This window comes from Ictidomys tridecemlineatus, chromosome 3 (assembly GCF_052094955.1).
Source record: "Ictidomys tridecemlineatus isolate mIctTri1 chromosome 3, mIctTri1.hap1, whole genome shotgun sequence".
In the NCBI taxonomy this organism is placed as follows: Eukaryota; Metazoa; Chordata; class Mammalia; order Rodentia; family Sciuridae; genus Ictidomys; species Ictidomys tridecemlineatus.
In genome coordinates, this window is record NC_135479.1 from 893,469 (window position 1) to 908,387 (window position 14,919).

Sequence of the window (14,919 nt, forward strand, 5' to 3'; positions counted from 1 at the left end):
AGGGAGGCTGAGGGCAGGCAGGAGCCTTGCACTCCAGTGTGGCTCTTCCTCGAGCTCTTGGTAGCAGGCCGTCCTCCTGGCAGGGCAGCCCTGGGCTGGCTCCGGCCTCTCGGCTCCCGGTGCTTGGTGCTCGCCTGTGGCCCTGCTGCAGGCAGCGAGGTGCCTGGGAGCTCAGCAGCAGAAGGCAGGGCCCAACTGGCCACCAGTGCCTCTTCCCTCCCCTGTGGGCAGTGCTGTCCCCACACTCACTCAGAGTCCCAGGAGAGCATGTTGGACACACGCCGTGGGCAGCGAGCCCCAGGGGTAGAGTCAGACACCATGGCCAGGCTCAGGCCCCTTCCAGGGTGACCAGGGGCAGACGAGGGGCCGTCTTCCTCCGCCACACAGTGCCTGGGGGCTGGCAGCAGCAGCAGCCTGCGCCTCACTGCCCCCGGGGGGGAACCAGGCTTTCGTTCCTGTCAGTGTTCTCCCACTCCTGGCTGGCCACCAGAAGGAGACGTCGGTGCCTGGTCGGGTCTGTCTCTGGCTTGGTCTTGGTGAAAAAGCGAGACCGGGAAGTGGGTTGGGGTCAGAAACAATCACGTCCCACCTGTGAAACATCCTTCGTCTCGGACCCAGGCCCAGCTGAGACCCCGCAGCTGCACCATGGAGGCTCCCACTGAGCCTGAGCTGCCCTGGAGACAGACGGTGCCCAGAGCCCCTCTGCAGACTGTCCAGCTCTGAGGGAGCCTGGCCTCAGGGCCAGGGTGCAGTGGGAGAGGCCACAGAAGCCTGCTCCGACAGACACGGGCAGGCGTGCGCCTCGCCTGGCAGAACTAACTGCAGCACAGGAGCAGTGGCTGCCGCCAGGTGCGGAGGAGGTTGGGGAGCAGGGGGCATGGAGTTGGGTCCTGGAGGCTTCTCTGGGGCCAGTGCAGGATTCGCCCTCTGCCTGACTCGGCTCAGAGGTCACAACCACAGCTTCTGCTTGGTGCTCACCACTCTGTGCAGAGGCGGGTGCTGATGCCTGGTGCCAGAGTGGAGCATCGCGCAAAGCAGCCCCAGTGCAGAGGCAACCCCGCAGAGCAGCAGGTGCTGCCTCTGTGCGGCAGGCAGGAGAGCGGGGAGAGGATGCCACCAGCCGGGGACTAGAATAGGTATCCTGTCACTAGAGTCCTGGGAGGTCCCAACAGATGAGGCCCAGCCATTGGCACAGAGGAGAAGGAGGCAGGAGTCTGTTCTCAGTGTGTGCCACTGGGAAGGCAGGTCTGAGGCTGATCTCTGGGTGCCAGCTTTAAGGCCACCCAGGGAAGGTACAGAGGCGAGGGTCGGTGGGCTTGGCTAGCAATCTAGGTCAGTGGGCCTGGTCCCCTGGAGCTGGCCATGCAGAGTCATGGGTGCCAAGGACATCACCACTGCTGACCGGGGCAGTGCTGATTTCCACGGCAGGAGGTTATGTGTCCCACCAGTGGTCCTGGAATCAGATAACTCAGCAGCGCAGAGAGGCAGAGGGGTTGGTCGGGCAGCGAAGGCCCTGCTGCACCCCAGCTGACTCGGCATAGATCCTCCTAAGTTCCCAGGCTGGTCTGATCCTTCTGCCTCAGCCTCCACGCTGCTGGGAGCACAGGGTGTGCCATCGTGCCTGGCTATTCCCCACCCTTTTTAAGTTTTCACTTAAATCCTGTTTCTGGGGCACACTGTTTTGACAGCATTATCAACAGTGGGAAAGCAGTGTGCGTGTTTCTTTTTGAAAGAGGCAGTGTTATATTATTTTCAAAGGAGTTTGTTCCTTTCAATTTTCTGGTTCCTTTCAATTTTCTGGAACCCGGGCTGGTTCCCTAACCTGACCCCTGTGAGCTGTGCTGCTCTACGCATTGACGTGCCTGTAATGCTGCTGAAGGCAGACTTTGGTTCTTTTGGATAATATCAAGGAGTGGATTAGCTGGTGGTTCCATTCCCAGTCTTTTGAGGATTTCCCATATTGCTTTCCAAAGGTGTACAAATTCGCAGTCTCACAAATCATTGTGCCTTTCCCCTACACCCTTGCCAGCATATTTATTTATTTATTTATTATTTGGTACCAGAGATTGAATGCAGGGGTGCTTAACACTGAGATAAGTCCTCAGCCTTTTTAAAATTTCTTTTTTAAAAAAATTTTTAGTTGTAGATGGACACAATACCTTTATTCCATTTATTTATTTTTATTTGGTACTGAGGATCCAACCCAGGGCCTCATCTGTGTGAGGCAAGCGCTACACCACTAAGCTACAACCCAGCCCTAAATTTATTTTTTATTTTGAAACAGGGTCTCGTTAGGTTGCTTAGCGCCTCACAGAGTTGCCAAGGCTGGCCTTGAACTTATGATCCTCCTGCTTAGCGTCCCAGGTCACTAGGATTCAGGTGTGTGCCCTCTGCCTGGCCAGCATTTATTATTACTTGTATTCTTTTTTTAAAATTTTTTTAGTTGTGGTTGGACACACACCTTTATTTCACTTATTTATTTGTATGTGGTGCTGAGGATGGAACCCAGGGTCTCACACAGGCAAGGCGGGCGCTCTGCCACTGAGGCCCAGCCCCAGCCCCCGCCCCACTCATCTGTATTCTTGATGGCTGCCCTTTTGCATTTCCCTGATATTGTTCAATATATTTGTCTCTTTGGTTCTTCAGTCTCTTCATTGAGGGTTCATGTTGCTGCTGCTGTTGAGCCTTTTGAGTTCTCTCTGTCTTCTGGATATTAGTGCTCTGCAGAGGAGTGGGCGCCACCTCTAGTCTTTCTCCTCACGGTCTTGATCCTTTATTTTGCTGTGCAGAGGCTCTTTAATTTGTTGTCATCCCACTGACTGGTTCTTGGTTTTATTTCTTGAGTTTTAGGGTCTTGTTGAGGAAGTCGGTACCTGTGCCGAGATGTCCGAGTGTTGACCCTCCATGTTCTTCTAACTGCTGCGGAGCTTTTGATCTAATTCCTGAGCCTTTGATCCACTTTGAGTTGATGTTTGTGCATCTAGTTTAGGCACCTAGTTTCATTTCTATGTATGTATATCCAGTTTTCCAAGCACAATTCATTAAAAAGACCATCTCTTTTCTCCAACATATTTTTTGTTGTTGTTGTTGTTGTTTTTTATACCAGGGATTGAACTCGGGGGCACCACTGAGCCACATCCCCAGCCCTCTTTTGTATTTTATTTAGAGACGGGGTCTCCCTCAGTTACTTAGCACCTCGATAAGTTACTGAGGCTGGCTTTGAACTCGTGATCCTCCTGCCAAGCCACATTCTCCACTGGGCCTGGCTCTCCAACATGCTTTTGGCGCCTTTACCAAGCATCGGTTGACTGTGTGCCAGGTACACGTGTGTACATGTGTATATCAGATGCCTAAGTTCCAGACACTCGGTGGATCGACTCTGCCCTGTTCCTCTGTTTTTAGGCCAATGCCATGCTGGTGTTTACTGCCTGTGAATTATTTTCTGCAGGTGTTGGTGCCCCGGCTTTGCTCTCTTGCTCAGTATTGCTTTGGCTATTCTCAGTCTTTTAGTCTTCCATGTGAATTTCAGGACTATTTTTTCTATTTCTGTGAAAAATGTCACTGGTACTTTGTGGGGACTGCAGTGCATCTGCGTGACACTTTAGTGGTGTGGCCATTTTAACAGTGTCGACGCTGCCTCTTTCCGTCTTCTGGGATCTTCTTCGCTTCTCTCTTCAGTGTTCCACAGTTCTTGTTGTAAAGACCTTTGACCTCAGTTAGGTTCATTCCCAAGCATTTTATTTTATTTTGAGGTTATTGTGAGCAGGATAGGTTTTTTATTTATTTCTCAGCAGGTTCATTATTGGAGTATAGAAAAGGGACTGATTTATGGGTGTTGTTTTTTTTTTGAAGTCTGCATTTACTTTTACTAAAATTACACCAATCAAGCCACGTGTCCTGCTTCCAGCGTGGGCCGTGTCTGGTCCTCAGGTGGTGATCTCAGAGTTCCTGCAACTAAACTTCATTTTTTTTCAATCACCATACATCAAGTCTTTTTAATATAGCTTTTTAAAATTAAGTTATTTATTTATTCTAATTTGTTATATAGGACAGCAGAATACAATTCATTTCATATCACACATACAGAGTTCAACTTCTCAAGTCACACCATTCGTGTCTTCATATATGTACTTAGGGTAAGATGTCTGACTCATTCCACCGTCTTTCCTACCCTCTTGCCCCCCCTCCCCTCCCTCCCCTTTGCCCAATCTAGAGTTCCTCCATTCCTCCCATGCTCTCCCCACATCGCCATTATGAGTCAGAATTCTCACATCAAAGAAAGCATTCGGCCTTTGGTTTTCTGGGGATTGGTCAACTTCACTTAGCATTATACTCTCCATCTCCATCCATTTACCTGCAAATGCCATGATTTTATTCTCTTTTAATGCTGAGTAATATTCCATTGTGTCTATACACCACAGTTTCCCTACCCATTCATCTACTGAAGGGCATCTGGGTTGGTTACCAATTTAGCTACTGTAAATTGTGCTGCTGTAAACATTGAAGTGGCTGTGTCCCTGCAGTATGCTGTTTTTAAGTCCTTTGGAATAAACTAAGGAGTGGGATAGCTGGGCAAATGGTTGCGTGTTGATCTTTTGTCCTGCTACTTGGCTGAACTTGTCCATCAGCTCTAGAAGTCTTCTAGTAGAGTTGTTTTTTGTCTTGTTTTGTTTATCTTCTCATATAGGATCCTGTCATCAGCAAATACATAATTTAACTTCTTTTCCTACTTGTGAAATCCCTTTAATTTCCTTTTCTTGCCTGATTGCTCTGGCCAGAGTTTCAAGAACTGTATTGAATAAGAGTGGCAAGAGTGACCTCCTTGTCCTGTTCCTGATTTTAGAGGAAACACTTTCAGTTTTCCCCTCTCACTGTGATGTTGCTTCTGTCCCTAGCGTCTCCGGTGTTTTTTAAATATGAACAGATGTTACATTTTGTTGAATGTGTTTTCTGCATCTATCGAGATAATCATGTTTTTATTTTTATTTCTATTTGGGTGGTGAATTACACTTACTGACTTTCATATGTTGAGCCAATCCCTGGGATGAAATCTGCTTGTTCATGGTATACTGTTTTTTTTAATATGTGCTTGAATGTAGTTTGCTAATATTTTTTAGATATGTTGTTTTAGTTGTAGATGAACAGAATACCCTCATTTACTTATTTTATGTGGTGCTGAGGAGGGAACCCAGTGCCTCACCTGTTTCCTCTTGTGTCAGGGAGGGAAGTCTGAAGTTTCCTTTCTTTGGTATGTGTCTTTGTCTGGTTTTGGTACCAGGGTGATGTTGGCTTTATAGAATGCATTTGGGAGTGTTCCCTCCCTTTCTATTTCATGGGATAATTCGAGGTTAGTTCTTTAAAGATTGAGTACAAGTCCACTGAGAGTCCGTCTGGTCTTGGGCTTTTCATTGTTAGAAGGCTGTAATTACTAGGTCAGTTGTATTGCTTGGTGTTGTTCAGTTTAGGGTTTCTGTATCTTCCTGGTTCAATTTGGACAGATAATGTGTGTCTAGAAAATTGTCAATGATTTGTTTAGATTTCCCCATTTATTGGGATGATCCTCTGGATTTCAAAGTCTCTGTGGTGATGTAGCCTCTTTCAGCTCTAATTTTGTTGATTTAGGTCTTATTTTTTAAATTTGTTCTAATTAGTTCTACATGACAGTAGAATGTATTTTGACACATTGATCACAAATGGGTCTCCTTTGTCTTTCCTTTGTTCAGTTTGGGTAAAGGTTTTTCAGTCGTGGGCTGGGGACACAGCTCAGTTGGCAGAGGGCTGGCCCCTCATGCACAGGCCCTGGGTTCAATCCCCAGCACCACAAAAAATTTTTAAAGGTTTATTAACTTAATATATCTTTTCAAAGAACCAACTCTTCATTGTACGATCCTTTTTATTTCATTCATTTCAACTCTGATCTTAGTTATTTTCTATCTCCTACAGATTTTAGAATGAGTTTGTTCTTGCTTTTTGGGGACTTTGAGATTATTTATTTGGGATCTTTCTTTTTTTAAATATTTTTTAGACATTGCTGGGCCTTGATTTTGTTCACTTACCTGTACGCAGTGCTGAGAATCCGACCCGGTGCCTCGCACCTGCCAGGCGAGTGCTCTGACCCTGAGCGCGGCCCAGCTCCTGGGAGCTTCCCTTTTGTATGTAGGAACTCAACTGTGACTTCTCCTCTTTAACTGCCTCCGTGGGGTTTCAGAGATTTTGATACATCGTATCTCTGTTCTCACTTGTTTCTGAGAATTTTTTAAATTTCTCCTTTGATTTCCTACGGGACTCTTTCCTCATTGGGAAGCCTATTACTCAGTCTCCACGTGTTAAAGTGGTTTCTCTTTGGGCTGGGGTCGTAGCCCAGAGCACCCGCCTCGCATGTGTGAGGCCCTGGGCTCTATCCTCAGCACCACATAAAAATAAATAAATAAAAACAAGGCATTGTGTCCATCTACAACTAAAAAGAGCTTTTAAAATGGTTTCTGTTTTTTCTCTTGTGATTGATTTCTAATTTTATCCTATTATGAGCTGATAGGATGTAAGAAATGATCTCTATTTTTTAATATTTTCTTAGACTTGCTTTGTGCCCTAAAATGTGGTTTATTTTAGAGAAAATTCCTTGTGAGTGGGAAGAAAGTAAATTTGGTTGTTGATGGATGAAATATTCCGTAGATGTCTGTTAGTTTCACTTGATTAATGATATATTATTTCTGAGAGCCTTGGTTAGCTCCTGTCTGGATCACCTGTCTACTGGTAAGACGTTGCTGGACTCGCCCAGGGTCGTCCGGTGGTGGTCTGTGTGGCTCTTGTGTGCAGACACACTGACAGTCCTGGTGTAGAGATCTACCGTCGTGGCCTGCTGTTGGATGATTCCTTGCCCAGTATGGGTGGCCTTTGTGTCTTGGTCTACCTTGTCTGAGATAAGAGTGGTCATCTCTGCTTGCTTTCAGTCTCCATTTGCATGGTACACGTCTTTTTCTGTTCTTCACATTTGGCCTATGGATGTTTTTGCCTGAAAGGTGAGTCTCTGCTAACAACACATGGTCGGGTCTTGTTTTTTGATCCCGTGTGCCAATCTATGTCTTTAGTTTAGACCATTTACACTCTGTGTTACCATAGAGAGATGATTTTTATTTTCTGCCATTTCAACTTATTTCTCATGCTTAATTAAGAGAGGACTCTCCCCTGATTGATATGATTCCAGTGGGACTCTTGCACTCACTGGCTCTGGTGTTTATTTCATCTGTATAAGATGCTTCATTGAGCACGTTCTGTAGTGCAGGCTTAGTGGTCATGAATTTCTTTCTAGTTTCTGCTTGTCACGGAAGATTTTTATTTCAGCTTGAGTTCTGAAGGGTAGCTTGGATGGATACTGCAGTCTTGTCTGCACCTGTGATTTATCAGGGCTTGGTGCCCATGATTCCAAGCACTTCTGGCTTTTACAGTCTGGCTGAGAGAACAACAGCAAGTTTAATTGGCTTATCTGTAAATGTGACCTTCGTTTTTCTCTGGCAACTTAGAATTCTATCCTCGTTCTGTTTAGGTACCGTCATTATAATGTGTGTTGGAGAGGATTTTTTTTTTTTAAGAGAAAGTGAGAGAGGAGAGAGAGAGAGAATTTTTTTTTTTTTTTTTTTTTTTTTTTTTTTTTTTTTTTTTTTTTTTTTTAGAATTTTTTTTTAATATTTATTTTATTTAGTTCTCGGCGGACACAACATCTTTGTTGGTATGTGGTGCTGAGGATCGAACCCGGGCCGCACGCATGCCAGGCGAGTGCACTACCGCTTGAGCCACATCCCCAGCCCCGAGAGAGAATTTTTAATACTTATTTTTTTTTAGTTGGCGGACACAACATCTTTGTTGGTATGTGGTGCTGAGGATCGAACCCGGGCCACACGCATGCCAGGCGAGCGCGCTACCGCTTGAGCCACATCCCCAGCCCCGGAGAGGATTTTTTTTTATCTTATCTGTTTGGGTTCTAATGCCTCATATATTTGGATTTTCATTGTTATAAGGGTTGGAAATTTTTCTGACATTATTTCATTAAAAATTTTGTGCATTCCTTTGGTTTTATTCAAGTGCCTTCTTCTACAACAATGATTCTTATATTTGGCCTCTTAATGTTATCCCAGATTTCTTTGAATATTCTAGTCATGATTTCCTAACATCTTTTCTTTACTTGTTGACTTAATTATCAAGTTTATATTCTTTGTCTTTGAGGTCTGAGAATCTGTTTGTTTTTTTTTAAGTTATTCTTTTTTAAGATATTTTTTAGTTGTCGATGGCTGAGACTTGAACCCAGTGCCTCACACCTGCTAGGGAGGTGCTCTACCACTGAGATATAACCCCAGCCCTATAACCCCAGCCCTGAGAATCTGTTTTCAGCGTGGTCTAATCTATGGGTGATGCTTTCAACTGAATTTTAAATTTGGTTTATTGAATCTCTCATTTCCAGTATTTCTCTGGTTCTTTTTCAGAATCTCTTTGAAAAAGAAATGCTCTTTCATTTCCTGCATTTTCTCTCTAGTTTCATTTCTTAATCTTCTTTTAGCTCATAGAACATTCTACCAGCACTTCCTCCATGGTGGTGTTTATGGACGCAGCAACTGAAGTGCGGTGGGCTCTCTCGGGTGGCCCGTTCCCTTGTGTGTGTGTCTTCCCGTCTGTGGGGACCATTACCTCTTCTTAGGGGAGGGGACACTAGTGAGCCCTTTCTTAGGAGCCCAGGCTGTGTGAATGTGACACTCCCACTGAGCATGTGCCTCTGCTGCTGACCAGGCCAACTGCAGTCACTTCAGGGAGGAGCCAGATACTAGCTGACCTCAGGGTGTTCCCTGGACTTCCTCCAATCCAAGCATAAAACTGGAGCAATTGATTATTAAAGGTAACAAAATCCTATTTAACTACATAGGAATTCAAAGGCGGAAAAGAGAAAAAAATACAAACTAACATGAAAAGAAGAACATTTGGAGGTGATTTGAGACAGGGGCAGGTAATGCAAGAAGGGAAAGAAATTAGGAGAAACAGTGAAACCCTGTTCTGGGAAGCAAAGAGAAGGAATGATTCCAGTTACTAGTTCTCATCTTGAGACAGGGTTTTGCTAAATTGCCTGAGCTGGCCTTGAACTTGGGATCCTCCTGCTCAGCCTCCTGAGTTACTGGGATTACAGGTGTGTGCCACTCCACCCAGCTATCCCCAGCCCTTTTTAAAATTTTATTTAATTTGGTTTTTTTCCTTCTGTTTTTGTTTGTTGCTTTGTGATGCTGGGAGTTCAACCCAGGGGTGCTCCACAAGCCCTTTGATTTCTTGATTTTGAGACAGGGTCTTTCCAAGGTGCCCAGGCCACCTGGAACTGTGTTCCTCCTGCCTTGGCCTCCGGAGCCTCTGGGTCCCAGGTGCAGTCACTGTTCCCCCCTCTTCTCCTGTGTGTGTCTGACAGTTCCCAGGGCAGCACAAAGGGGAAATGGGTTCGGCTTTTCCACCCAGTGAAATCCAGCGGCTGCAAGACCAGAACACGAGCTTGCGGAATGCTGTCGCTCAGATGAGGAGGGAAATGGAGGCGCTGAGTGGGGAGACTCTTCCTTCTGCACAGTCGGGAGAGAACGCATGCACACACCTGCCCGAGGCGGAGGCTGCGGGGGACACGGCCCCTCCTCGTGAGTGGAGGTGGGGAGGGTTAGACTTGCCCACTGGATCGCCTTGGATGGTTCTCGTCCGAGTCTTGTTTAATGCCCTTCAACAGATCATTCCAAAGCTGGAAGGCTGCTGTTCCCCCAAGAGGCGGTCCTGAGCTTTGTGTTTAAGTCTTTTTCTTGGTGAAGGGGAGGGCAATGTACAGGGTGCAGGCCTGATGCCCTTAGAACTGGAACAGGCTGGGCCAGGCAGGACGCTGTGCTGTCCCGAGTAGCTGGCAGGGCCCTGCTCCCGAGAAGTACCCTGTGGTGGGGTTGAGATGGTGGCCCCTCCTGGGCCGGGCTCATAGTGGGCGCCAGAGCAGCTGTGTGACCAGTGCCTGAGGTAGGGACTGTTTCCTGTTGTCACAGAGGCCTGTGGGAAAAGGCTGGTAGAATCTGTCCCCTTCTCTGATCCCTGCTCAGGGGATGTGCACTCTGGGGGAGGAGGGGAGAGAAGGCCCTAGTGGGCAGGAAGGAGCAGAGGACGTTTGCTGGTGTTTTGGGCAGGTTATGTTCTGGCCTTGGCAGCAGAAGTGCAGAATTTGAAGCACAAGCTCAGCGCCCTGGAAGGAGAGCTGGCCGGCTCGCCGGGGCCTCCAGAGACATCCTCGGGGGACGCCAAGCTGTACCCCGGCGCCCTGGAAGGAGAGCTGGCCGGCTCGCCGGGGCCTCCGGAGACATCCTCGGGGGACGCCAAGCTGCACCCCGGCGCCCTGGAAGGAGAGCTGGCCGGCCTGCCGGGGCCTCCCGAGCTGCACCCCAGTGCCCCCACCTTCACAGAGACTGGTGAGGGTCCCTGGGTGGCTGCGTCACAGGCTGTCTGCCCAGTGAAGTGGAAATGACCCCCACGGGAAGTCCTCCAAATGTAGGTGCAACCGTGGGGGTCCAGATCCAGGAGCCTTGCCCCTGCTAGCTGCCACTGACCCCTCACCTTCTCAACTTGGCGTTGTGTGGTGCACATGCTCCTTCTGGCTTCCTGTGTAGTCCACAGCCAGCTGTTTCCCAAGGTCTTTGTGCTGACCACAGTGCCTCAGCCCTCCAGGAGAGCTCGCCCACTTGCAGGGCTGCCACCGTGAAGAAACCACAGTTGGCCCTAAGAGACCCTGCCACCAGCTGGGGCCTCAGAGGGCTGCCCCAGTCCTGGGCAGTGCTTACTGGGTGAGGGACTTGGCCAGTTGCTCTCTTGGTTCTAGCTGGCCTCCTTGGTGGAAACCCATGTCCCCTCCCCAGAAGGGTGCTGTCCCTGGTGCAGGGCAGGACACAGCCAACTGGTAGGAGCGGTAGAGGGCAGGTGGCTCCCCGGTCCTGGGGCTCCCCTGGTCCTGGGGCTCCCGCTGTTCCTGGTGCTCCCCTGGTCCTGGGGCTCCCCCTGGTCCTGGGGCTCCCCTGGTCCTGGTGCTCCCCTGGTCCTGGGGCTCCCCTGGTCCTGGGGCTCCCCTGGTCCTGGGGCTCCCCCTGGTCCTGGTGCTCCCCTGGTTCTGGGGCTCCCCTGGTCCTGGTGCTCCCCTGGTCCTGGGGCTCCCCTGGTCCTGGGGCTCCCCTGGTCCTGGTGCTCCCCTGGTCCTGGGGCTCCCCTGGTCCTGGGGCTCCCCCTGGTCCTGGGTCTCCCCTGGTCCTGGGGCTCCCCTGGTCCTGGTGCTCCCCTGGTCCTGGGGCTCCCCTGGTCCTGGGGCTCCCCTGGTCCTGGTGCTCCCCTGGTCCTGGGGCTCCCCTGGTCCTGGGGCTCCCCCTGGTCCTGGGGCTCCCTCTGGTCCTGGTGCTCCCCTGGTCCTGGTGCTCCCCCTGGTCCTGGTGCTCCCCCTGGTCCTGGTGCTCCCCTGGTCCTGGTGCTCCCCCTGGTCCTGGTGCTCCCCTGGTCCTGGTGCTCCCCTGGTCCTGGGGCTCCCCTGGTCCTGGGGCTCCCCTGGTCCTGGTGCTCCCCTGGTCCTGGGGCTCCCCTGGTCCTGGGGCTCCCCCTGGTCCTGGGGCTCCCTCTGGTCCTGGTGCTCCCCTGGTCCTGGTGCTCCCCCTGGTCCTGGTGCTCCCCTGGTCCTGGTGCTCCCCCTGGTCCTGGTGCTCCCCCTGGTCCTGGGGCTTCCCTGGTCCTGGGGCTCCCCCTGGTCCTGGGGCTCCCCTGGTCCTGGGGCTCCCCTGGTCCTGGGGCTCCCCTGGTCCTGGGGCTTCCCTGGTCCTGGGGCTCTGGGGGCAGGCTCCCCTTGAGCCCCTTGTCCTTGTCATAGCTCATTGGTGCTTCTGGGGAGCAGGCTCCTCTGACACCTGAGCCAGGAGTAGAGGGAGAAGAAAGGACGGGGACTCCCAGGAGTCCTCCTGGGTGCCCGCAGCCCCTTCCCAGGGACAGCCCTCAGTAGGGGCTGTTCGTCGTGCCCAGTGGTGGGCCGGCTCCTCACACAGCCTGCTGCCTGGATGGCTCTAGAGTGGCCTGGTGCTCAGGGTTCGTCCTTCTGAGTGTCGCTGCCCTGGATCTGCCCATTGGTTGTCCGGGGCTTTCTGCCACTGGGGCCATCCCCTGTCCCTTCTTTCTTATTTTTTTCTTTTGCCTCAAACTTGTGTCCTCCCGCCTTGGCCTGCGCCACCACTCCTACGTCATTTCTTCTTGGACCGTGTGTCACGGGGGCATCTTTTTGCTTAATTCCCAAATAAACATCCCTCCGTCTAGGAGAAGCAGCAGCCGCTGGCCTCAGGTGCAACGCGGTGAGGTGTCTGTCCTGCAGGGGCTCCTGCTCGTCACGTGAGGACTCTTCTTCACGCACAGCAATCTCTGCTCCTTGCAGGGACTCAGACCCCTCACTCCAGGGAAGGCCTCCTCTCCCTGAGTCCAATCCGCAGCCTCCCTGGCCGCTGTGAGAGGTGGTGTTCTTGATTTTCCACATCTGAGCCTCACAGAAGTTGCTATTCTCTGCAGGAGAATCTGTCACAGACGGTCAGGCACCCACTGGATTGGCACTGGCCCTCAGGAAGCTCAGAGACAGAGTGCATCTCTTGAACTTGCTGGTGACACATCTCAGAAAGAAGGTGAGAAGGTCCTTTGATAGGCACGGCACTGCAGCCCTTCCTACAAGAGAGCCATTCAGCGGTGCAGGCCTGCTGACCCTGGAAGTCCACTTGCCCTTTCTGTGCCTGTTTCCTTATCAGCAAAGGGCTGGGGTGAGCAGCAGTGGCTTATCTCGTGTGCAGCTGTGGAAGGTGCCCAGGTGCGGTGGCACGGGCCTGTGGTCCCAGCAACTGGGGAGGCTGAGGCAGGAGGATGGCAATTCTAGGCCAGCCTAGCCACCTAGCGAGACCCTATCTCAAAACAAAAAATGAAAAGGTCTGAGGACATAGCTCATGGCACAGCATCCCTGGACTCGCTACCAGTGCCAAAAAAAAAGGAAGAGCCGGGAGGGGGGAGAAGAGGTCCAGCAGTGCCGCCAGAGGGACGCGCGGGCCTGTGGGGTGGCCCTGGGTGAGGTGCACACTCACCACAGGGTCCTCAAGGCCGCCTGCCCGAGGCTCAGGCCAGCGCCTCCTTCCTCCCCCACTGCGTCCACTCGTGGTGTGGTGCGTCACCTCCTGCCCACCTCTTCTCAGCAGAGGCCTGAGTAGTGCTGCCATGTTGGTCGCGTGTGGGTTTCTCTGGGGACGCGCATTTGGGGCTGGGGTATGCCTGAGTGGAGCAGCGGGGTCCGGGGCAGCTCCGGGCTCAGCACCCGCAGGACCCCCGCCCTGGCCCCACACAGTCCAGCCCAGCAGGGAGGCTGTTTTCTGTCTTTCCACTCCAGTCACCTGGTGGGCGTGCAGTGGCGTCTGGTGAGGTGGTCACTCACATTTTCCTGGTGATGATGATGCTGACCACCTCCTCTTGGGGTCCCTGGCCATTTGTGCACCTTTGGTGGAGAAGTGCTGTTTAGGTCCGGGGCCATTATTAACTGGTTCTTCGTCTTCGCTGTCGAGAGGCCAGAGCCCCCACGGACACAGGATCTGCTGCGTCGCCCCCGTTCTGTCTTCCCCTCTCACGGTGTCCAGAGCAGAAATGGTTCAGTGCTGATCAGGTCCAGGAGGGCCCGCCAGCCTGCGTCACCTGCCGCTCTTGCTGTGGCCTGTGACTTCAGTTGAACCCTCCACCCACCTCTGCGGCTTTGACTGACTGGCGGGGGAGGCCCACTGCTCTCAGCTGCTCGCAGTTTGTGGAGGTGTTTGCTTCTCCCTGGGGCTGGGACTGGGAGGAGGGTTCCCGTGCGTCACCACACAGACTCTCCCCACAGCGCTGGGGCCAGCGCCGGGCAGGTGCGCTGGTGGTCACGTCCGCCTGCAGAGAAACTCATCACTCCTCCCCGCTCCCCTGCTGCCTTTTAAAATTGTTCTTTTTAGTTGTACGTGAGAGCAGAGTGTGTCTTGACGTCTCTCACACACGTGGACCGTGACTGCCCATTCTGTGGTTGTGTGGGACGTGGATCACGCTGTTGTGGAGCTGCAGGGAGCGATGTCCAGTTGACCCCCCTGTCTTCCCATCCCCTCCCCTGCCCTCTCTTCCTTCCCCCTTGTCTGGTCCAGTGGACTTCTGTTCTTCCCACGACTTCCTGTGGGTTACATCCACATAGCAGGAGAGCACCCGGCCTCTGGGGTTTTGGGCTTATTTCACTTACATGATGGTCCCCACTTTCCCCAGGTGCCTCTGAGGGTCCTTCTTCCTGTCCTTCTCCAGCCCCGCACCCCCTGCCTTGTGCCTCACATTGCTTTATGAAATGGCCTTCTAGGTGCAGCAGAAGCCCCTGGAGCTGGACACCGTCCACCACGAGCTTCCCCGTGAGGTGGACCAGGTGCATGTGGAGGTGCTAGAGCTGCAGAAGCAGGTGGCTGAGCTGGAGAAACATCTTGGGACAGCCCAGCAGGAAGGAGAGCAGCCTCTAGGCGGGAAGCAGCTCAGGAGAGAGGTGGGTCCCTTCCGGCCTCCCACAAGCTTCCCCGCGCTCCTCCTGCACTGCTGCCAAGGGAGCCCTTCCCTGCGGGTGCTCGGCCCACCTGGCTGGTCTGCCATGCAGGCTGCCTCTGTCCTTCCACCTTCTCCTCCTCCTCCTCCCTCTGTGAACTTGCTTCTGCCTCTGGTCCTCTCTGACTAGCTGCAGGGCTGCTGCGGCACAGCCCACACCCCCTTCCACAGAGAGCTGCCCGCTTCCTCTGACAGCCTGGGCTGTCTGCTGAGAGGGGTGTTGTGTGGACTGGCTCAGCCCTGCCCATGGGAGGGGGCCTCTGAGGCACTCACCATAGC

The 14,919-nt window shown here is 52.0% G+C and overlaps 1 protein-coding gene across 5 annotated transcripts in view; it reads left to right on the forward strand.

Annotated features, from left to right (window-relative positions):
- Positions 1–14,919, forward strand: part of Ccdc57 (coiled-coil domain containing 57) — a 101,518-nt gene that overhangs the window by 39,794 nt on the left and 46,805 nt on the right. For all 5 annotated transcript variants that reach the window (XR_013435769.1, XR_013435772.1, XR_013435770.1 and 2 more), the window contains 4 exons: positions 9,440–9,656; positions 10,182–10,460; positions 12,577–12,686; positions 14,408–14,584. Coding sequence is in view for 1 of the 5 variants with exons in the window: in XM_078041363.1 (XP_077897489.1) it covers positions 9,440–9,656; positions 10,182–10,460; positions 12,577–12,686; positions 14,408–14,584 (783 nt within the window). In the remaining 4 variants the exon portion in view is untranslated. The remainder of the gene's footprint in view (positions 1–9,439; positions 9,657–10,181; positions 10,461–12,576; positions 12,687–14,407; positions 14,585–14,919) is intronic.